Source organism: Astyanax mexicanus, chromosome 16 (assembly GCF_023375975.1).
Source record: "Astyanax mexicanus isolate ESR-SI-001 chromosome 16, AstMex3_surface, whole genome shotgun sequence".
NCBI lineage: Eukaryota > Metazoa > Chordata > Actinopteri > Characiformes > Acestrorhamphidae > Astyanax > Astyanax mexicanus.
This window is the reverse complement of record NC_064423.1, coordinates 32509593-32534005: the sequence shown is the minus strand read 5'-3', so window position 1 is coordinate 32534005 and position 24413 is coordinate 32509593. Positions and strand designations below refer to the sequence as shown.

The 24413-nt window shown below is 35.5% G+C and overlaps 2 protein-coding genes across 4 annotated transcripts; one reads left to right on the top strand and one right to left on the bottom strand.

The window, feature by feature from the left end:
* Window positions 1-1193: 1193 nt before the first annotated feature.
* Window positions 1194-11104, bottom strand: sirt3 (sirtuin 3). 3 transcript variants are annotated; one of them, XM_007231817.3, is made up of 8 exons: window positions 10860-11104; window positions 10671-10728; window positions 10394-10567; window positions 7264-7496; window positions 6527-6627; window positions 6218-6379; window positions 4839-5051; window positions 1194-3458 (listed from the first exon to the last, which is right to left on the bottom strand). In XM_007231817.3, exons 1-8 carry the CDS (start codon window positions 10954-10956, stop codon window positions 3435-3437), a joined length of 1062 nt encoding a protein of 353 aa, XP_007231879.2. In that variant the 5' UTR covers window positions 10957-11104; the 3' UTR covers window positions 1194-3434. The 3 variants fall into 3 exon arrangements, with proteins under 3 accessions (XP_007231879.2, XP_007231880.2, XP_049321680.1); XM_007231818.4 differs by having other exon boundaries at window positions 10394-10564; XM_049465723.1 differs by lacking the exon at window positions 10860-11104 and having other exon boundaries at window positions 10667-10728.
* Window positions 11105-11702: 598 nt separating this feature from the next.
* LOC103045150 (26S proteasome non-ATPase regulatory subunit 13) lies at window positions 11703-21608 on the top strand. The gene is made up of 13 exons (XM_007231819.4): window positions 11703-11907; window positions 13250-13328; window positions 13423-13457; window positions 13826-13881; window positions 14375-14418; window positions 14498-14584; window positions 15633-15804; window positions 16953-17032; window positions 17152-17277; window positions 18192-18254; window positions 18358-18438; window positions 18622-18738; window positions 19725-21608. Exons 1-13 carry the CDS (start codon window positions 11807-11809, stop codon window positions 19818-19820), a joined length of 1137 nt encoding a protein of 378 aa, XP_007231881.3. The 5' UTR covers window positions 11703-11806; the 3' UTR covers window positions 19821-21608.
* Window positions 21609-24413: the final 2805 nt, after the last annotated feature.

Below are 24413 nucleotides of genomic sequence, written 5' to 3'. Positions count from 1 at the left end.
ATCTCATAACTAACACTTACCACCCCAAAACACACACACACACACACACACAAAACAAACAGTTGTTTGTCCAAGTGGTTAAAGGTGGAATACAGAGCTGATGCTAAAGCTCTCTGTTAAACTTCTACTCAGCAGATTAAATTATTCTTAACTTTAAAAGCATCTTAACTACATCTAAAATATCTCTAGTTAACTACCTACACAATAATTTCTGTCTCACTCCAAAAATTACAGGGGAATACTAGCATTTATAATTATATTCAGAATATATAATAATAGTAATACTATTACCACTAGTATAAATATAATTCTATTTTGCCAATCTTAAATTAATTTTATTTACTTTGAAATATCCACTATTAAGTTATTGAGTCTTATAGAGAGAAAAACGTGTGATTAAGCACAGAATATTGTTATTAATTAATCTTCAGTCATTTTCTTTGCATGATGCTACCAGAGTTTAAACAGCTCTGGTCATGTTTTTTTTTTTTTTTGGTCAACATTTGGTGAAAATGCACTGAATCCTCATTCAGTAACATTTTGAAGTCTTTAACTGAAAAAGTTTTTTATGATCAGTATTGTGACCGACTGGAATTAAATGGGTTAAAAAAAAATACAATTAATGTATGTATATCTTACTTTTTTAATTTAATTTACATTAAAATATACACTATTAAAATCTTATTAAAAAGACTTAAGAAGGAAAAAAGGTACGATTATTCTTGATTATTTACAGAATATTGTTATTAATTATTGACTTTAATCAATTTGCACCACTAATTAATATTTGTTAATTTAAAACAATTATGCTTCTTTTTGCAATAAATAAATAAATTACAATAGTATAAAAAATGTATTTCTACCAAAGCTTATTTTGTGGGGCACAAATATAAAAAAAGAGTCCTGTTGAGATTCTTTATACCCTAATAAAAGTGTGCGACCAAAACACAGCAGTGTAAATTGGGAGAAAAAAAAAAACAGCATGTGATTAATGCCTCCCCGTTGCACCCCATTTGCCCCACGTCACTTTATTACATTGCTCAGCTCCATCTACTGACAGAAGTAGCTCGTGTTGGTTTATTTTGGTTTTTAGGCCAGGACTGGAAGTTTTGCTGTTGTCCAGCTTCTTTTATTAGTCCAACCTAAATATGGGCACAGAACATGACATGAAAACAAAAGTACAAGAAGCGAAATGATGACGACAAAGTTCCATTCCTTTATTATTGAGCTTCAATTTTGCAGAACATCTTGTTTAAATAGTTGTTTTTGGCTCAGTTGTGTATTGCTATTATGTGAAAGAACTACAGGAAGAGGGGTGTATAAGAAACTTCACCAAGATAGCAGCAATTTTGTCCAATATTAAAAGACTATTATAATATATTATAAATATGGGGTCAGTTTCCAAGACAAGGATTTATCCTAGTCATTTTCCTTTCAATGGTAAATCCCTCATCATAACACTGTGTAAGTCCAATACTAGTCTTAAACCATGTCTTAAAATGTCTATTTTTGCATGGTCTGGTTGATAGACACCCATCAGCCATAACATTAACACAACTAGCCATTTAAATTTACTATTACAATTACAGACTGTAGACTGTAGTGTATCCGTTTCACTGCATTCTTTATTATCCTCCTTTTACCCTGTTCCTCAAGGGTAAGGACCCCACAGGATAGACCACCACAGAGCAGCTATTATTTGGGTGCAGCAGTGCTGTTGGAGTGTTTAAACACCTCAGTGTCTCTGTTAGACTGAGAATAGTCCACCAACCTGAAATATATCCATCCAACAGCGTCCTGTGTGTAGTGTCTTGTTTCAAGAATACACTAATGCAACAAAATGAAAAAAAAAATATAAGAATTTGATCAGCTATGTAACAGAAGTCAATGTCATGATACTAATAATGCTAATAATGCACTCTAAATATCTCCATGTATCCAGGATTGAAGTAAAATAAGTGATACTGGACAGATATAATCTGTCTCTAGTAGATATACAAAAGGAAATGAGAACAGTGTGATTTTTTCTTTTGCTAAAAACAGCAAAACAGTCGTACCCTGATGTGATAATTAGAGGTGAGTGATATGGCACAATGTTTCAGGGTATAATATTGTTCACGATATTCAAAAATGTTGGCGATATTATTGCATACAATACGATATGGCACACTTCTCTTCTAGGTAGGAGTCCATAATAGAGAACATTAGTTTAAAAACTCCAGCAGCACTGCTGTGTATGATTCACCTGTACTAGTGCAACACACACTACTAAAACACACCACCACCATGCCAGTACAATCACTGCAGTGCTACAAAAAAATTACCCTAACCCACCCAAATAATATCTGCTCTGTGGTGGTTCTCCTGCAAAAATATATATATATATACAGCTCTGGGAAAAAAAAGAGACCAATTAGAAATGATGAGTTTCTTTGATTTCACCAAATTGAAAACCTCTGGAATATAATCAAGAGGAAGATGGATGATCACAAGCCATCAAACTAAGCTGCACTGCTTACATTTTTACACCAGGAGTAAAGGCATACATTTATCCAAAAGCAGTGTGTAAGACTGGTGGAGGAGAACATGCCAAGATGCATTAAAAAACTGTGATTAAAAAAACAGGGTATTTTCACACGGTATTATTGATTTCTGAACTCTTAAACTTTATGAATATGAACTTGTTTTCTTTGCATTATTTGAGGTCTAAAAGCTCTGCTTCTTTTTATTATTTCAGACATTTCTCATTTTCTGCAAATAAATGCTCTAAATGACAATGTTTTTATTTGGAATTTGGGAGAAATGTTGTTCGTAGTTCTAGAATAAAACAACAATGTTCATTTTACTCAAACATAAACCTATAAATAGCAAAATCATTGAAACTGATTCAGAAACTGAATTTTCCAGAGCTGTATATAGAACAAAGTACTCCTATGTGCTCAGTGCACCTGACCTGAGTTTACTGCTAGAAAACAAAATATTTTTTTGCATGAACCAGACCATAGAAAAATGTTAATTTATATAATTTATAATTTAAAGTAAAACTACATTTTAAATCTTTAACACATGACTGTGAAATTCTTGGTAAAATGTCCTATAATTCAAGAAAACCCACCGTTAAAGGCTCTACAGCCAAAACAACACAAGTGTAACTTGCTAATTACACCTGCTAATTATGCATTAACCAAGAATTCCTTAACTACATCAAGACTGGAACACAGCCACAACAGCAGCAAAACGAGTGTAACGCAGGGAGCACCATAGAATCAGAGTCCCCAGAGTACAGTGCAGTCTAGCAGCTACATACTGCCCATTACACAGCCTTGAGTGCTGTAGCCGAGCTCTGCTGTGATTGAGCCCCAACATCACAAGGTCTCTGACCAAATGACTCGGGGGGATGCAGGAAACGAAGCCCGTCTCTCATGTGCGACCAGTCATTCCTCTCTCATCTCTGAAGCCTGCGGAAGGAACAGAAAACACTGCATTCTCTCTGATGTGACCCTCTGATTTCCCTCCTTTTTTGACTGTAAGAACAAAGATGTTCTTGCGAGGATTCATCCTGAGCCTCACAACTTTGAGGGCTGGACTATAACACACTCACTCTACATTATAAATGAATACTGAATGCATATAGACAATGAAGGAACACATAAAGAATCAGGTAGTAACTTAAAAGCATTTAGGTGCTCTTATCTGGGGAGCTGTTAACATGTGGCTTCTGAGGCTGGTAACTCTGATTATTTATCCTGTACAACAGAGGAAACTCTTGATCTTCCTTTCCTCAGGCGACCCTGATGAGAGCCAGTTTCATCATAAGCTATGTTCACATTACAAGCAACATTGCTCAAATCCGTTTTTTTTGCACAGATTGGATTTGGCTATCTTGATGGTTCACATTCACAAATGTAAGTGGGCTGTATCTGTGTGTAATGTGAATAAATCTGTCCCTGAAACACATGTCCCTCACATGTGCACACTGATATATGTGTGTAAACGTCGCCTTCTTCACAAACTACAAAAAAGTGCCATATTTGAGAGATGACTTGTAGCTTTATAAAGGGAAATGGATAGATTAGCAGCTTATATGTGAAGTGCTTTTGCTGGAGTAGAGCGTAAACAGCTGGTCTGAAGTTTATACTCAGGTCGAGGAGCAGAAAAAAAAGGCCAGGTGGTTTGCTTTTGCTGTTTTTCCTTGCAGCTATAGCTGCACAGCTGCACCAAGAGGTGTGTGGGTACAAGAGAGAAGCCTGTAGCACATTTGTAAAAGCAAAAAGACGCATGAATTCAGATTCAACTGTTGCATGTCCATGGATCGGATACGTATCTGGTTTAGAACCACATATGAAAGTGACTCAAATCTGATATGAAAATATGGATATGGCATGTTACTACAGCCATGAAACAATCAGATCTGAGCCACATTGAGCAAAAAAACAGATTTGCGTCACTTCAGCCTGGTAATGTGAACATAGCCATAGCGTTTTTGGAACGCCAAGAGTTACCTCTGTTGCACAGGATAGATACCAGCCTTAGAATCTGCAAGTTAAAATCGCCCTGAATCCAAGAGACACCTAAATGCTTCACATAGTATTCTGGTTTGTTTAACATTTTTAAGTTACTACATGATTCCTTATGTGTTCCTTCATAGACTTCTGTATTAAAACATGTATTATGAGGTGTGTTCAAACTTTTGAATGATACTGTATATGGCATCAATGAATGCATTTAATTAATACCCAGAATAAAAAACTGTTTCTTATATTATGTAAATACAAACTGCTGAATCATATATAGACATATTATTTGTATATATATTTCTAATATGGCTCATCACTAACCTTCTTAGCATCAGCAGACATAAGAGCCTCTAGTTCAGGCATCCAGCCCAAAGCCTCTGCCAGCCTCCTCACCCCGCTCACCACATCACCCAGCTCTGCCACGTCATTGTGTCGTGGAGACCCCCAGGCGAAGGGTCCCACCAGATCACGGTTTATAAGGAGCCGGGACACAGAACCTCGCACAGCTCCAGCCAAGCTGGCAAAGGGCTCCACCTACAGACGAGCACACAGAAAAAAATATCAGCATTAGGAACTGACTCAAGGGTGGCATCTGTTGGTAAAACTGAAATTTACACTTAAACACTCGTGTCTGCAGATTCCTGAGATTTCTGACATTTAGTCAGATCTTTAGGTCTAAACCAATCAGAAGACATGCTGTGTTGGTATAACTCCATTATAAAGATAATTGTGTCTAAAATAATCATAAACTCTATTACAACCCCAAATCAGAAAAAGTTAAGACAATATGTTAAATGCAAAATAATATATATATATATATATATATATATATATATATATATATATATATATATATATATAATTTTTTTATTTTACTTTAATTTTAATGTAGACAGTATGAAGCAATGTATATGTATATACATCCATGCAACAAATTCCATAAAACGTTAGGAAGAAGATCTCCAGTTTGTAACAAATGCATGAGATAAAAAGAATTAAAAATGGTTTATGTTCCTCAAAGAAAAATTTGAATTGATTTGCATATTTGCATAGATATACTACTTCCACTTTTACTTCACTACATATTTTCCATGAGTTCAATGCATTTACTTTGATCATTTTTTATGTGCTGCATCTTTACTCATTACAATTACTACAATCGCTGCTCCTTTTCTGCCTTTCACTCTGCAAACTTTCAACTGCTTTCTGTAAAAACTACACTAATAACACAGGACTTTACTTTTACTTTCAGTACTTCACTACTACATTTTACTGTAAACTACTCTAGCAATACCTAAGTACAAAATTTGTTGCATACTATAGTACTTCCACTAAAGTGTGGAGTTTAAAGAACACTTTTTTTGAAAGAGCACTTAAAGTACCTTTACTCTTTTGTGGGTCTCTAATATTTTATACATGTCTGGTTACAGGCCTAAAATGCAGTAATGCATGTACATAACCAAATTAAACTGTTTGTCTTTCATTTATCACGGTTCTATGTAGAATTACCACTGAGAATTTCTATTTCTAAAAACGCTTGTGCAAAACTAAATAACTGAAAGGTGTGTAATACGTTTTTTTTATGATGATACATCAAATTAACAAAGACAATAAGAGAAGGTATCTTACATTAAATCACAGTTAATTGATGTAAAGAATGTGTAGCATGCTTCATGTGACTGCATATGCTTGTCTCTCACCTCTAAAGATGTTCCCATTACAATTACCAGGTCTGCGATTGGGAAGTCTGTGAGGTATAGGAAGAAGTGCTGAGGCAGCTCTTCGCCAAAGAACACAATGTCAGGCTTAATTACTCCTTTACAGTGAGGGCAATTAGGCACCGTTCCTGCCATTATATCATTCTAGGAAAGAGGGGAAAAATAATAAGTAATAAGTCTTCGATCGTTTCACACAGCTTGACTCAGCATGAAATAAGCATCTTCAGCTCAAGCTAATTTACTTTTTTCATATAATCACACTTTCTGAAAAGCGTGGCTACAGAGACTCACACGCAGCTCTTCACCCTTATAGTCCCTGCGGCACACGGTGCAGGTGGCCGTGGCAAACGTTCCATGTGCCTCCACCAACATCTTAGGTGGGATTCCTGCCACTGGAATAACAAATAATAACAAAACACCAATTAGAAAAAAGGCAGAAACAACTAGTAAAAATGAACCCTAAAATCAGATAAGAAGAACCAAATCTAACAAATAAATAATTAAACACAGTCATTCATTTATGTCGATTCAAAAACGATTCAAAATATGTGAACTTTTAGGATTAGCAGATTTAAACATTTGAAAGTAAAATTAGTTAATATTTCAATCAGTGGCATAATAATTAGATGCAAGTGTTTTATTTATATCTGTGAAACATGCTGGGGGTAGTATCAAGGTTTAAGCCTGTTTTGCTCCATCTGGGCCAGGATGGTTTGGCACCATTGATGGATCAATTAATTCTGAATTACACCAGTAAATGTACAGATATCTGTCTGTGAACTAAACCTTAAGCAAATGTGGGTCATGTAGCAAGACAATGAATCTAAGCACACTAGTCGTTCTACCAAAAGAATATAAAATAAAAATAAATAAAAATATTGTGGGAGGAGCTAAAGCAGCAGAATGGTCTAAAATTCATTCAAATTACCACAGTTAAGTTAAAGTTACATCAGATCCTCAATAAATAAAACCCAATCTGAATATATTTTAGTGTTTAAAACATCGATTTACATTAAACAGAGACTCACTTCTCTCCAGTCCATCAATATTCTGAGTGTACATCCGGAGCAGCTGACCCTTGTCGTGAAGCAGCCGGATGAAGTAGTGTGTCAGATTGGGCTGATAATTACCAGGATACAGCTCTTTTGCTAATGCGAAGAAAGGCTTTGGGTTGTGATGAAAATAGTTGATTTCAAAAATGGCCTCTGCATAGGGCAGGTTGTACTGCTGGAGGTTGTCATAAAGCCCACTGCCAGGTGATCTGTAACAGAACAGAGAATAAAGGCAGGTGAGATTCAGAGGCAAACTGACTGTTAGAGATACACTATACAATAGACCTGGGTGATATTGTAAAAATATTATATCATGATATTTAAAGATTTGCATTAGTAGAGGCAAATTCTGTTTTTAAGCATTTATGAAATTCACAATACACTTAGAAATGCATTATTTGTCACAATAACAAATTTATCACAATACAATAAAATAGTCATATTGCCCAGCTCTACTATATAGTGTATGGATTCAGAAGGTTCAGTTCGTCCATATCTGTACTTAGCATTGAGCATAAATGTAGAAACATGAATAGAATTCAGTTTATCTACCTGATATATGATCAGTTTCAAAATGATCAGTTTTTTCTGATTTTAGGAATATGTTTGAGTACAGTGAACATTGTTGTTTTAATCAATTACTGAACTCTTAAATCATTAGTATTGTTGTTTCTAAATTAATTTAGAACTTGTTTTCTTTGAATTATTTGAGGTCTAAAAGCACTGTATCTTTTTTTTCTCTAAATAAATGCTCTAAATTATAATTAACTGTTAACATCTACAGCTCTGGAAAAAATAAGAGACCACTTAAAACATTACGAGGTTCATTGATTGTACCAAATTAAAAACCTCTGGAATATAATGAAGAGAAAGCTGGATGATCACAAGCCATCAAACCAAAGTTATCCAAAATCAGTGTGTAAGACTGGTATAGATAGATAGATAGATAGATAGATAGATAGATAGATAGATAGATAGATAGATAGATAGATAGATAGATAGATAGATAGATAGATAGATAGATAGATAGATAGATAGATAGATAGATAGATAGATAGATAGATAGATAGATAGATAGATAGATAGATAGATAGATAGATAGATAGATAGATAGATAGATAGATAGATAGATAGATAGATAGATAGATAGATAGATAGATAGATAGATAGATAGATAGATAGATAGATAGATAGATAGATAGATAGATAGATAGATAGATAGATAGATAGATAGATAGATAGATAGATAGATAGATAGATAGATAGATAGATAGATAGATAGATAGATAGATAGATAGATAGATAGATAGATAGATAGATAGATAGATAGATAGATAGATAGATAGATAGATAGATAGATAGATAGATAGATAGATAGATAGATAGATAGATAGATAGATAGATAGATAGATAGATACTTTATTGATCCCCGAGGGGAAATTCTTGACATCCAGCAGCAGGTGTGTATAGTACACAAAGTTACAAAAACATAAAAAAAATATAAATGATACATATAAATACAACAAAATAAAAAATAAAATGAAATTATAAAAGTACAGTCTTTAGTGTGTGTGTGTGTGATGTAAAATGGAGGTAGTGCAGTTGAACACAATAGACAGCGAACACCAGTTGATGTGCATAAAGTAAGTATAAGGATAACTGATGTCCGCCATACAGAAAGTGCAAATACAGTTATATAATAATTTAAATTTAGCAGTGCAAATGATACGTAAACAGTAGATGAATGAACTAGTGAATGAACTACTAGTGCAAAATAGGGTAGAACTATAAAAATAGTGTTATGGGCATCAGCAAGATAGTGTGACCATAGATGGGGGTATGTCCATGGTGTGGCCAGAATTGCTGGAAAGAAAAGGTGTCACAGAGTCTTCAGTTTGCTGTGCTGAGAGGAGTTGAACAGTCTTATGGCCTGAGGGACAAAAGACTTTCGAAGTCTGTCTGTGGAGCAGGACTGGGACAGCAGTCTGCCGCTGAATGAGCTCCTCTGCCTGGTGATGGTGCTGTGCAGAGGGTGGTGAACATTGTCCATGATGTTCAGCAGCTTGCTGAGGGCTCTCCTCTCTGCCAGTGGTGTTAAGGACTCCAGCTCTAATCCCAGCACAGAACCAGCTTTCCTCACCAGCCTGTCCAGTCGTCCAGCATCCCTCTTGCTGATGCTGCCTCCCCAACACACAACAGTGTAAAAGAGGACGCTGGCTACCACAGACTGGTAGAACATCAGCAGGAGTTTCTGGCAGATGTTAAAGGACCCAAGCCTTCTGAGGAAGTACAGTCTGCTCTGGGCCTTCCTGTAGAGGGAGTCAGTGTTCACTGACCAGTCCAGCCTATCGTCCAGGTGCACACCAAGGTATCTGTAGGACTTGACCACTTCCACATTGACCCCCTCGATGGAGATTGGCTGCTGAGCAGAGGGCCTGGACCTTCTGAAGTCTATGCACATCTCCTTGGTTTTGGAGATGTTCAGCTGTAGATGGTTCGTTTTGCACCACACCACAAAATCCTCAACCAGGGTTCTGTACTCCCTCTCATCACCATTACGCACACACCCCACGATTGCAGTGTCGTCAGAGAACTTCTGCATGTGGCATGACTCCGAGTGGTATTTGAAGTCTGATGTGTACAGTGTGAACAGGACTGGAGAGAGAACAGTCCCCTGTGGTGCTCCTGTGCTGCTGATCACTGTGTCAGAGGAGCAGTCCCTGATCCTGACATGTTGTGGTCTCCCAGTAAGGTAGTCAGTGATCCAGGTGACCAGGTGCATGTCCACCTCCATCTTCATCAGCTTGTCTCTCAGCAGTAGGGGCTGTATGGTGTTGAAGGCACTGGAGAAGTCGAAGAACATGACCCTCACAGCACCTCCCCCCTTGTCCAGATGAGAGTGAGCTCTGTGCAGAAGATAGAGGATGGCATCTTCCACTCCCACCTTTTCACGGTGGTGTAGGAGGTTTAAAAGCTCTGCATCTTTTTTGGTAATTTTAGTCTCATTCTCTGCCTATAAATTGCTATTTATTACCTATAAATAGCAAAATCAGAGAAACTGATTCATAAACTGAAGTATAGGATCCTTCTAAAGGCTTTTACTTACCTGAAATCTGGAATTCCGCTGGGTGTACTGATCCCTGCTCCAGCCATCACCACTATTCTTTTATACTCTCTGTCTCTGATTCCTTTTGCAATATCCTCTAAAGTCTGCTGCTGGGAACTGCCACCGCCTCCACCGAACAGTCCTCTATCTGCACAACAACTGTGAAAAAATCTGCTGTAATACAAACAGCAGCAGTTTAGAAAATATTCATGACTTTGTACCAAATATCAGAGAGAAAACTGATATTCATGGAAAGCAGATAAGTAATGTTACCCACAGCTTCTGAGGACGTGCACAGACCTTCTGGTGATTGATATTAAATGTCCTTGAAAAACCTGCAAAGAGTTTAGTTATGTTTAGAGTATGACCCAACGGAAACATATTAAAAATCTCTTATTATTAATACAGATTAAGAGTATTAATAGTTTTTCAAACTTACAATAAACAGATAACAAATCACACTTACCTTCTTCCTGCAGTAACGTTAAAGTTACACCACTAATAGCTTTATTTTTCACATTTACAGTAAAGTAACGTCTCGATAAAACCCGCAGAGAGGCCATGTTATCTATCTATAGAGATAAACCGCCTGGTCTGCTCTGAAAAGCATTAAATAGTGTTAAAACTCTGATTTAGTAATACATTAGCTCTCCCGGCTTCAGGAGGCAGTGTAAATATAAACAATGCGCTCCCACGTTATTAAGGTTACAGTTCACTCAGTGACGCGCCGTGCAACAGCTACCGTAATACACTTAATATAAAAGTCAATAAAATTTATATACACTTTATATGAAATAAAAAAAACAACTTTTTGTAGTTTAATATAATATTCTTAATAAAATTTTATCTGACACGGTTTCTAGAACAATGTGGTAAAAATTACAGTTACGAAATTATATTAATTATGTTACAGAATTAAGGTTAAAATCTTAATCTCAATATAAGAATAATAAAAAAAAATAAAACAAGAATTACATTTTTTTTATTAAGTTGTCCGATTTAATTTGGGTGGATTTTGTAACAATAATCAGAACTGGGTCTGGGCTCTTAAGGGTTAATCATTTATCTGACTAAAAGGTTTAAAATATTATTTTTATTTTAAATATTTTTATACTCATAATACGTGTTTTACTGTATTTTTTAATAGTTTGTGAAAGTGGGTACATTTATTTTTTAGGCAAAGTTGGGATTGTAGTACACTAAATATAAGTTATTACTATATTTTATTATGTTAATTTTGACCTTAGTAACTCTTTATTTGAAGTGGAAATAAATTTATTTGAGGGACTTTTATTCTGTAATTTTCTGTCGGTACATTACAGGAACCGAAGCTATAGTAGTGCGGGTGCGCTGTTGAGCGGTAGAAGTGGCCGGTTCTGTCCCGCTGCGGAGATCCACTCAGCCCGGTTCAGGATGAAGGACGTGGCCGGTTATCTGTCCCTCCAGCAGAGCCAGAGCTCCAGCCCCGAGCTGGCGGCGGAGTGGCACGGTCTGGAGGAGCTTTACAACAAGAAGTGAGTGAGGAGAGAACCATGCTGCTGCTGCTGGCCTGCTAATAACAGCCAATCACATCATCTAACCATCAGAACTCCCAGATAAGTTTAGATTTACACCAGAAATCTGACTTAGTAAAATATAAACTGCTGTTTAAATCATACCAGCAACAGAGGACACAGTAACTACTGTAAATCTCTCTCATACAGGAGCTGTTGAAACTAACACTGCTGAAACATGACAAAGCAAAAGTGTTGGGAGACTCTGATAGATACTTCAATAAATATAAATAAAATACTATTTATATGTTAAAAATATCCCCACAGTTTACAAAATAATTCCTTTGATAAAACAAATTCCTTAAGTTTAACAAAGTGTTACCTTAGCTTTAATTAATCATTCACTCTTTCTTAATTTAATAAATCATTCACTCTTCCTTTAATTGAAAAAAATCATTCTTTAATTTTGATATAGCAGTGCCTTAGTTTAATAAAACGTTTCATCAGTGGTGACAATTTAGTAAATGTATTAACGTAGGGGTATGACTTATTAAACTGATAGTACAGTTCATTAAACAAAAGGGACTAATATATCAAAATTAGAGAATGATTTAGAACTTATTATTGAGGAAACACTTTATTAAAAGTTTAATGATTTATTCATCTAATTGTAACAAAATTCTATTCTCATTTAAATGTATAATTCTCAGTTTAATAAATAATTTACTTTGTTAATTAATTTACATTGCCCCCTCATAAATCATTCCCTTTGTTTAATAAATTGTTTCTTCAGTTTTATATACAATTTAATATTTTACTTTCTCAAAATGTAATAAATTGTTTACTAATTTCAACAAATTGAACAAAATAAAGCTTTTTGTTTTTAAATTGAGGGAGTGAATTCTTAATCCAAAAGAGCCCATGATGATGTATGAGTATTACAGACCATTTAAAATCTGTGTAAAATTCCTTACAGCTCTCTGTCTGTCACTTAAACTCACTTACTTAAGTCACTACAGGACAATGTTTGAATGTGTTTGTTCATCTGACCTTATTTACACTAGCACCTTTTAAACGTGTATTATTACTACATTTTAGTAATAGTTATGGAATTGTTGTTGTGGCATTCATGTTGTATTAGGAATTTAACCTTAAAATATTTACAGTCAACAAATATTGTCTTATCGTTTTACAAACATGAGCTGCTCACTGAATTGATCTAATTACATTTTAAACCATTTAGAATTGTGTCTGGGTTAATTAAGGCTATAATGAATTCAAATGAGGGAACTTTGTTTTTCTTTATTGTTACTTGAATTATTTTTTTATTATTCTGATTGTATATTTTTTGTTTAATTCTCAGGTTGTGGCACCAGTTGACTCTGAAGCTGTCAGAGTTTGTCAAGGATCCTTATTTTAAAACTGGAGATAGTCTCATACAGGTAAGTTTAAACCACAGATTACCACAGAGCACATGCTGTAAATGATGTGGGAGTTCTAACTCAAACCTCATCTGTTTTTAATTTTCTTCTCCAGCTCTATGAAAACTTCATCAGTGATTTTGAGCACAGGTAGGCCCAACGTTTCTTAAATTAAATGTTCTGACAAACTTGGAAGTAATAGTCTATGATCATTTTTCCTCTTTCCTAAAACAGCTACTAAGATCAGGCATATTTATTGTTGAAAGTTGCCTCTTTTATTCAATTAAAAAAATAATAGACATTTATGTAAAGTAAAATAATTTGGTTTAAATAGACTTGCATTGTTTGCTATGTTATCCTTGTAGCTCTAGTGTAAAAACCAAAGAAGCAAACCATGAACAATAAACATTTAACTAATCATTTGTTTAACTCTTTAGAAAAAGTTAAACCTTAAAAATACTGTTTATATTTATTTGGTTTATATCATTACATTGATGATCATTTTACAATGTTTCCAGAATCAACCCTCTTTCCCTAGTGGAAATTGTTCTCTATGTTATCAGACAAATCACAGGTAAAAGAGAATTTTTTATAATTTATTATTTGTTATTATTATTTTTTAACCCAGAATGATTAGCCAGCCACAACATGGTTAATGTTCTTTAAAAGTGTAAAAATGCAAGATAAATTGTCAGATTGCTTTAATGTAGTAAATTGTGTCAAACTAAATGGAGGTAGCACTTATACTGACATGCCAAATGTCCTGGGACATTGGACATGTATTGGACTAGTATTGTGTCCCATGACTTTTGCCAAGTCCCCTGTAAGCTAAAGAATGATATTGAACGATATGGCAATGCTTTGGAATAAACATATATACTATTGTTATAATGTTACTGGTTGCAATAACAGCAATGATAATAATTGTTGATTTGATTAATTCTTTTTGTATATTGTGTATATATATATATTGGGGATATAAACGTCACCCACTTCCTTTAAATTTATAACAGTAACAGCATTAATAATAATCGAGTCCTCACTCAGTACCCTTCATCCTCTGGCAGATCCCAATGATTCCATCACTTTCCTTGAGAAGACTAAAGAAAAGGTGAGTGACTCACTGATCAATTACAAAACTGAAGACGTCCAAAAGCATTTATAATTCATAAATGAATATGTGTAAACAGGTGAAGAGCAATGATGAGGCCGTCATTTTGTGCAAAACGGTCATCGGGAGTCTGAAGCTGGAGATCAGTGACCTCACTGCTACAAAGGTAAATCATAATAAAAGTGTACCAATTGTTCACAATGGGACAACACAAAAATGGACAGCAGGCATTTTGTACCCTCTGGGTTCTGTTTTGTGTTCAAAGCAAGGACATACTGCTTCATTATCATTCTATCCTGGGGGCTTTTGAGTTTTTTGTTTTAGCCACAAGCACTTGATACTTTTTATTAAAGAAGGAAAAGGAAAAGGTGGTATTAATGCTTATGATATAAATGTATTAATGCCACTATGGGTGTAACTGCACACTAAAGTCACAGTTTGGGTAGAACTTTGGTTTGGATCTCACCGTTTGATACCAGTACAACACATTTGTATAATTTGTATAAAACAGAACCCTCAAGGTCGTAATGCATACAAACATGAAGTGGGTTAATTAAGAAGTATTAAAGTGAAAACCTTAGCATGTTTAGTGTGTTTTCACAGATAGACAAACACAGCTTATTGTCCAGTCCACCATGATTTCATGAGAATATCATGTTACAGCTAAGATTCAATACTTTGATTATTTTTTTAGTCGGGAGCGGCAGAGGCAGAAATGACCACAATAAAAGCGTTTTTATTAAGGGTTAGGATATTTTTAAAAAATATATTAAATAAACAGGACTGTTGTGGTTTTATTACTTCAAAGTAACACATTTCAGCTCCTTATGTAAAAAAAAATATGGTTTAGGGTTTAGTGGCTCTTTAATGTGGAAGCAGGTAACTGCTGTTGCCATGGTTACAGACAGACGTCTTTCGCACCTGGCATTATGGTTAAAGGTATGCTAGGTATGCACTGTGATAATTCTGTAGAAAAACACCTTCCATACCTAAGATATGTGATTAGAGAATTTTCGTTGTACTGTACAAATACATAAGTGTAATGACAATAAAGATACTTTTACTTCTTTAAAAATATTAGTTTGGATATTAGTACATTTACAAGAGGGCCCACTGAATTACATGTGTAAACACAGCCTCTCAAATAACTGCTGATTACTTCTTCCAGTTAGAGACAAATTCAGAGTGTTGATATATCTGCTTTTTTTTTTTAGAAATTAATAGAGGAGAGTGAGGAGATGCTGAATAATCTGCCGGGTGTGACTTTAGTCCACGGGCGCTTCTATGATCTATCTAGCAAGTATTACCGCTTTGTGGGGAACCATGCCATGTACTACAAGGATGCCCTCCGCTTTCTCGGCTGTGTAGATGTGAAAGATTTGTCAGGTATGTAAAAAAAAAATAATAATAATATATATATATATATATATATATATATATATATATATATATATATATATATATATATATATATATATATATATATATATATATATATATATATATATATATATATTTCTTCTATGCTTTTACAGATTATGTACAGATTAGTGTTTGATTTGTTTTAGTTTTTATCACTTGGGGCTGAACAGGTATTAAAGATAGATATATATTGGAATACCTTTGTTTCAATAATGGTCACCTGATATTCAAACAAATTTTAGATTTTTTCAGTATCGATTAGAAGCAGTTTGAGGCTCACATTAAACAATTACATACAAGTGATCAGAGTTTCAAAAATTAATACTAGAGTAATATACAGATACATAATTACATAATTATCATAGCAAACAGTAAAAAACAAACTCTAATCTAGTGCAAGTGGAAAAACATCATCGTAGCTAACCTGTTTATTGTTGCAGAAGTTGGCTCTTAGCATTGCGGCTAACCCAATCTAGTACTGCAGAGGCTGTCTGCTATATCTGTTAGCATTACACCTTTCTGAGTCTGGTTGTTAGCATTGTGGCTAACAAGGTTTTGTCAGTATTCTAGGTTTTATACAAAAATTTAAGTCTTCTGGCAGGATAGTATTATTGAATAGATAAATAACAAATATTAAAGGACACCCAGGAGTTTGGCACTATTTTTGTGTTTTATTTTGACTTTACTACGTAAACCTTACATTAAAAATATATTTTATTAGGATCTCCTTAAAATAACATCTGGCATGTGTGACAGTGCGACACTGCTTGTAACTTCTGGGCACATATATATATATATCTCAAACTATAAAAACGTTGCTATTAGTTTACTGCATTCATGCCGAGGAGAAATGGAAGAGCATAGTAGGGTTTTGCAGCCTGGAAATATCAGTGTATGATAATGTACACCATAGGCAGTGGTTTTATTTTGATCATATTGATTGAATTGTATCATATTGACTGAAATTAAAAAAAATATATCACAATATAATATACTTATCTTATCGTCCAGCCCTACGATTGCTAATTTCTCAATATAAAATCCAGTAATCTAACTTTACTGTGCTCTGGTTCAGCCAGGTAGTTTATAGTATTTTGTTTTCTCATTGCTAGAAACTGAGAAACAGGAGAGAGCATTCACACTGGGTCTTGCGGGACTTCTGGGAGAGGGAGTTTACAATTTTGGAGAACTGGTAAGTCTCTTGGGGCTTATCACTATCCCTCTATTCCACAGAGGATGATCATTATCACTGCTTTTTGTTATATGAGTGTGTAATGAAGGCCTGATTCTTTGCATCTGTTTCTTTATTAGCTGATGCACCCTGTTTTGGAGTCTTTGAGAAATACAGACAAGCAGTGGCTTATAGATACCCTGTACGCTTTCAACAGCGGCAATGTCGTCAAATTCCAGGCTTTGAAATCAGCTTGGGGTCAGCAGGTAAAGCTCTGTGCCTTTGATAGATCTACAGTAGATATTAATAGCAGATGTATAGACAAACACCAAACAATACGGGTGCACAATAGAGAAAAAACTATGTATTGTTCTTATACAGGGGGTGAACAATGACACTGAAACACCTGGTTTTAGACCACAATAATTTATTGTCTCGACGGACAGTTCTGGTGGAAACAGGAGAGTTGAGGTGCACATTGGTTTTATGTTTTTTGGATACAATCCGGGTTAGCACCCTAACATCCCTTTCAGACAGCTTCCTCTTACAGCGTCCACAGTTAATCCTGTTGGATGTGATTCGTTTTTTTTGGTGGTATGCTGACATTACCCTGGATACCCTGGAGCTTGTCTAGTACAGGGTACAGACATATTGCCAATAGATTAGAACTCTTTCAGGCAGATAAACATGAATCTGTTAACACCACACCTAATGGCATGTGTGTGCTAGAGGGGTATAAAGCCCCCCAGCATGGATCTGTAGAACAGTGGAACTGTGTTCTCTGCAGTGATGGCAATGTGTCCGTTAAGGACACATCTTAAATAGTGGTGTCAATCATTTAAAAAAAAAATTTAATTGATCACAATAAAATTCTGATAATACCTATATTTTGACCACAAAAGATTTGTTTGCACACTTACTGTGCAAATACTTTTGCACTTAACTAAAACCCGTTTTAAATAGTAATGTTAATCGATTCATGTTAAATCATGTTAATCACAATAGAATTCTGATAATGGGTATTTAAATGTGAATAAAATAATTAACACTGAGATTTTGGGCACAAAGGATTTGTTTGCATGCTTACTGTACAAATACTATATCACTTACCTGAAACCGTCCCATGTCATCAATGTATTTTCCAGGATAATTAATATGGTGTTTTTTCTGCTCATTATAGCCAGATCTTGCAGCCCATGAACCAAAACTGATGCAGAAGATACAGCTTCTGTGTGTGATGGAGGTGAGTTTAAGTGATTTTATCTGTTTGTTTTTATTATTTTATGTTTTAATATACTCTGTGTGCACATTAACAACTTGCCTAATTTGATTTCTATTTCTTCTAGATGACTTTTACTCGACCCACCAATAACAGGCAGATGACATTTCAAGAAATAGCGCAGAGTGCCCAAATCCAAGAGAATGAGGTGATTAGCGCGAACGTCACTAATGGCTTTAACAGCACTGGAAATATTAGATCTGTAAAACATTATTCTCACTGTATAAACCTTTGTATAACAACATCTGCTTTGGGGTGTTTGATTGTAAGTGGTTAGCCTGTCTCTGGTGCTCTAACATACAGTGTTTGTATTGTGTTCGTTCTTGCTCAGGTGGAGCTGCTCGTGATGAAGGCCCTCTCTGTTGGGTTGATAAAAGGCAGCATTGATGAAGTGGATCAGACAGTTCAGATGACATGGGTTCAACCGAGAGTCCTGGATTTACACCAGGTATAAATGAACATTTTTACGTTTAGACTGTTGTGATGTACAGTATTTATGATTTTAAGGCTAAGTTCATAAAACAGGTAAAGTGACCCAAAATCAATTTATTTGTGCTGGTTTTCTTTTAAATGTGATTTATGTCTGACACTCGTCTTAACAGTTTATACGCCTAAACTGACGCTAATGCACAAAAGTGCAAAACTACACATTAAATTAATTTTTATTTTGTCAGCATTACAGGATCTATCAAGGAGTTCTAGTGTCTGACAACTGAAAGTACCACAGAGAATTTATTTTTAAGCTTCCTCTAAAAATGTTAAAACATGTTTTTTGTCAATGACCTTCTTCAGTTTGCAGCTTTGAGTTCTTAAAACCTCACTTTTTTTATTTATTTTTTTATTTTCTTTTCATGCTACAGCAATTCCCTTCTATGGCCATGTTCAACCATTTCTTAAGATTTTTTGCTTTTATTTAGTATGAATGCGGACGTCACCATCAATATATGTGAGGTCTGCAAACCTCACTCACTGCTGTCATCCATTTTTACTTCTCTCCAGAGAATGTTGAGATAGATTGAAGAAAATGAATTCTGATCTGGCTGTTCAGGTTGAGGGGCAGTGCATTGCCACATAAGAAATTAACCCAAATCTGAAATTAAGATCTTAGAATTAGTGTTTATTTTGCCATTTGCACTGCACACAGATAACTCACTATGATCGGATTTGAACCATTTTTCCATGCTGTGTGAACCTAACCTAAGGTGCAATTCAGTTATAATGATTAGGGTCACAATGCATTGCACCATTAAACCAGTTTTTTATTATTATTATTTTAATGAATTTTGTTTTTAAACCACAATATTTGAATTGGTGTATTGTTACATACATGCTTTTATTAAACTCTTATTAATCTGTGATTTGTTTAAAAAAGAGAAATATACCTGCTGAAATGTTGGTATGAAGTCACTGAGCTGATTTTTCTGTTTTGTTCAGATTAAGGGGATGAACGATCGACTGGAGCTGTGGTGTAAAGATGTGAAGGAAATGGCAGTGTTAGTGGAGCAGCAGGCCCAGGACATCCTCACTTAATGCAGCTTCAGAGCACCTCTGCACTCGACACCATTCCATTATTCCGTCTCTGTTTAGCTATTGAAACTGATATTTCATTTGCCGTTTCCTGTTTACATTTGCTTGGTGGAATTATCTGTTGATTCGGAGTTGTGCCAGGTATATGTGATTACCTGTGCTCTTTGTTCTTTTGTGTTTTTTTGTGGATTTTCTTTAAAAGTGTAAATTATAAATCTATTGAGTTGCTTGAATATAATATAAAAGGTGTCCTTTTATTTTGGTTACATATTTATTGGATTGGGCAAGAAGGTACAGTAGTATATTTATATTTTTTAGAGAAAATGACCAGTGCAGTAGAATAAAAATAACTTATATGCGTCAGAATATAACACACTATATATCCTCACTATAAGGACAAAAACAAATCTGCCACTTAGAATTCTCAGCAGTGAACTTGGTTTATTCATGCATAGGCATTCCCAAGTATATAGTTCACTCTATAGTAAACATTATATAGTGAATATTGTAATTGATAAATATTTCAAAATGGCTCATATGTCTGCCATATCTCTGAATTATTTTACCTTTACTGAGTAAAAACTATGTAAAAGGTTGTATTTCAACTCAGATTTTGAATAGTTTGTACTGGCCCATTCCCAAGTGGCGCAACAGCCTAAGCGTTTGCCCCGTCATCATGAGATTTGCCAGTTTAGTTCCTAGTTATGCAATAGCCAACCATGGCCATTAGTCCCAGCGAGCACAATTACCCATAATCCCAAATGGTGCACTAAGCTCTGTGGTCCTCTGTGAGGCCGCACTCAGGTGACGTGAGCAATATATACACCTGAAGTGTGAGTTCTCGAGAGTACCAGGTTTTAAAAGCATTCAAGTGGGATAGAATAATGTATTTTTTGTTTAAGTAGTTATTAATACTATTATTATTTGTATTTTATGATAGGTATCTATAAATAATTGTTTAGGAAGTGCTTAAAAATGTCATTAAAAGGGAACAAATTGTGGGTAACAGGGTCCTAATAAATCCACTCTGTAGCAGTCTTCACTGAAGGGCTTCATTAAATAAAAATGCATGGAGGGCGCTGGTGAACATGCTTTAGGTCAGGAAAGCAAGTGTGCCATTTAGGACTGGGTTTTACTGGGTTTCACACTTTCTCTGGGTGGATAAGTTGGTGTTTTGCTTTCTCCAGTCCCTCAGCACAGTGCTAGTCTCTGCTTCTGTCTGTTAGCTGATGCACAGTAACTATATGGGCAGTTAATGTTCTCCTGCAAGCGTGTTGAGCCAACAATGTTGCATCAGGGCAGTGTGGAAATATGTGCTGGCTTGCTACACATTCCTCACAAGTAGCTCATGCTGGCTCTCATCCTCCGAGCACTGGTAGCACTGTTGGGAAATGGAGTTGACTAGAAATTAGAGAAAAAGGAAGTGCTTAAATAAGTTAAATGTTCTAATCAACCAAAAACAATACATGTCCTAAGGCTGGCTAAGGGAAGCATATCGATACAGTTTAATCCTATATCAAGAGTTATTGCATCTCTCTTGCTCTTTGAAACCTGTGATAAATGAAGGATTTATTTGTCTCAATCACTGAGTGAAGGGTCCAAAGTCGATATGTTGATACCAATACATTAATTATACCAATACACTGCTAGCTTTATGTACACCTATGAGTAAATATGCTGCATTAAGGACATAAACAAACAATGAATTGATGAGTGTGGCTTTAATTGTTGATTAATTCACTGTAAATGGTCTATACAAGAATTATATTAATAAAAGCTATTGGCACCATGCATTATCTGTTTATGAAGAACCTTAATTACTGTATGTTTTCTGCTATGATTCTGTACTGAATTTGCATTGTGTGAATATATTTGAGATAAGAGCCCTACATGACTGTTTAAACGGAATATATTATGCAAAACTCACTATTTTCGTGCTTTGGTATTTCTACTGGGGTCAAAAAAAGCTATAAAAAAAAATCCATCCATCCATCTGTTTTCTGTAAATCAGCTGAAAGACTTTGGTGTCAGGAGCCATTTGAATGCTTCCTTATTGTGATGTTACAATAAGGAATTGAATAGAAACCTGCAGAGAAACACTCTGGCTCCACCCGTCAACCCCCACCTGAGCCCCACCCACTAGATCAGTTAGAGAAACAGCATTTTCTGTCTGTTGGCTGAGAACCCAGACAGTACACAGCAGGATTACCCACAGGTTGATCTCCTCATTAATAGATAGATAAAGAGCTTAGTAATCTCACATGTTTCCTTTAGAGGTTTGGTATAGTTCTTAATGAAGTCTCTTAGTTTGTTCAGATTTGACACAATAAAAAAACAATTATTTGATAAAGACAGGAGTTTCAGCATAAACTTACCCATTTCTCATGCGAAGACTAAGAGCCTATCTAGTTTTGATGCTGCATACATACAGTGCCAGGAAAACGTATGTGAAACCCTTTGGAATTTCATGGTTTTCTGCATAGATTTGTCACAAATGTGATCTGATCTTCATCATCATCTGTACGGCTCTTCTGCCACTCCAAAAGGCTGATTTTGGGTCATTGTCCTGTGGCATAACCCAAATTCTAAAGAGTTTCAGCTGACGTACAGACAAGCTCACATCAGTCTACTGTGGTTATTTGTGATACTCTTGGGAAATCATCTTCCCCTTTAATGATTGTAAGCTGGCTGGGCCCTAATGCAACAAAGCAGGTCCAAATCATGATGTTGCCTCCACAATACTTTTGGGTAATGATAGAAAATAAAGGATTATGTTTTCACAGTGATGTGCAGTGCCTTTTTAGACCAAATGTAGTGTAGAAGTAGTCCGCAAAAGTTCAATCTTAAGTGTTATCTGTCCACAAACATTTTGCCAGTACCATTATGAAGTGTCACTGTGCTTTTTCACAAACTTCAGGAATGCAGCAATGCTCTTTTAGTAAGCAGAGGCTTCCTTTGGGGTGTCCTTCCATGGACACCCTGCTTATTGAAGATTTTACGGACAGCAGACTCATCAGCACAGTTGTTAGACATTGCCAATGATGCCTTTAAATCTTTGGAAGTCACTCTGGGTTGTTTCTTTATCACATTGATAAATCTCCATTGTGCTCTAGGGTTCACTTTGACTGGGCCCCCACTTCCCCACTTGGCAGAGTAGCCAAGATCCCCAATTTGTAGAGTGTTTGTCTTTCTGTGGAATGTTGAATTTATACCCTCTTTGAAATCACTTTGTAAAACTTTCAAGTTTCATATATATAAAAAGAAATGTATCGTTGATCCTCAGAAAGCTCTTTTTGGCCTGATATGGCTCACATATGCAAATCCTTCTTGTGCAGAGCAAACTCAAAAAGTGTGAATGTTTTTTATCAGCCAGATTAGCTCTAGTCCACACCTTCAAACTAGCAAGACTCCAGATGACAAAAGGCAAAACTGATTGGACAGTTGTTTTTGTTACAATAATTGAATGTGTTCGAATGTCTTAGATTTACAAAGCTTTAGTTCTTAACTGAATGATATTGCTAGTTTTTGGGCAGTGGTGGCTCAGGGCGTAGAGCACTGGGTCATTGATGAAAAGGTTGGTGGGCTGCCAATAGACCTTCCCAGGTCTCATATGTGTCTAAAAACTGATGCTTTCATGCCTTTAAAGTACCTTATGTCTTATTTTTGTCTAATGCTATTTTTGTGAACAATTTTAGAAGAAACATCTGTAACTAAAGCCCTATCTAGACGAGATTATTGTCTTAGAGGGATGTCTGTGAAAAATATCTCACGCTTGAGTTTTTTGGCTTTTTCGCTCACACGACATTGCATTCAGTAGCTCCTCCATTTCCACTCGCTGTTGTGTTTACGGGGATCTCTGTGGAAATGCACGCCCGAAGTGTAGGTACAGTGTGTGGCCATGGACAAATAGCTATTTTAATGAATGGAGGTGATGAAACTCAAGGTATGTGACTCTGAACAGGACTAAAATTATCGGATGACCACGGAGTTCGGCGCAAAACAGTAGGTAATACAGCCTGTAATTTTCTCAGAGGGTGTTTGAGAAAATCATATACATGGTCATTCCAAACGGAAATAAAATCACAGAGGACCCCCCCATAAAAGAGAAAAATACCCCAGGACCCCCTGAGAAACTAATCCTGTCCGGATAGGGCTTAAGTGTAAACCATAATAACACTCCTAAGAAATCAAAGATCCACATTTGAGCAATAACATTTTCTCTGTGGAGGAAACTTTACATTGCTAAGGAAAACTGACACAATGTGAGGGTTGTAGGTTGTAGTTCTCCATAGTCACACATCTCTATTATAAACATTGTTCCTAAATGTAGCAGAACAACTGAAGCATCTTTATTTTTAAGAGTGTATGTGTAATATAAAAAATCAATGGTGGTCTTTGACTAATAATTCAATTTTATACCCATTACTCACAAGTAGCTATTTTAATACATACTAAGAATAACTGTCAAACAGTATCAGTATAATAGAGACACAACACTAGTAAGCAGACAAGCAATTTTGTTTTATTTTTATTAATTCAAATTACATTTTTGTTGTACAATGGTCCATACGTTCCCAGTTACGCCACTGGTAAAGA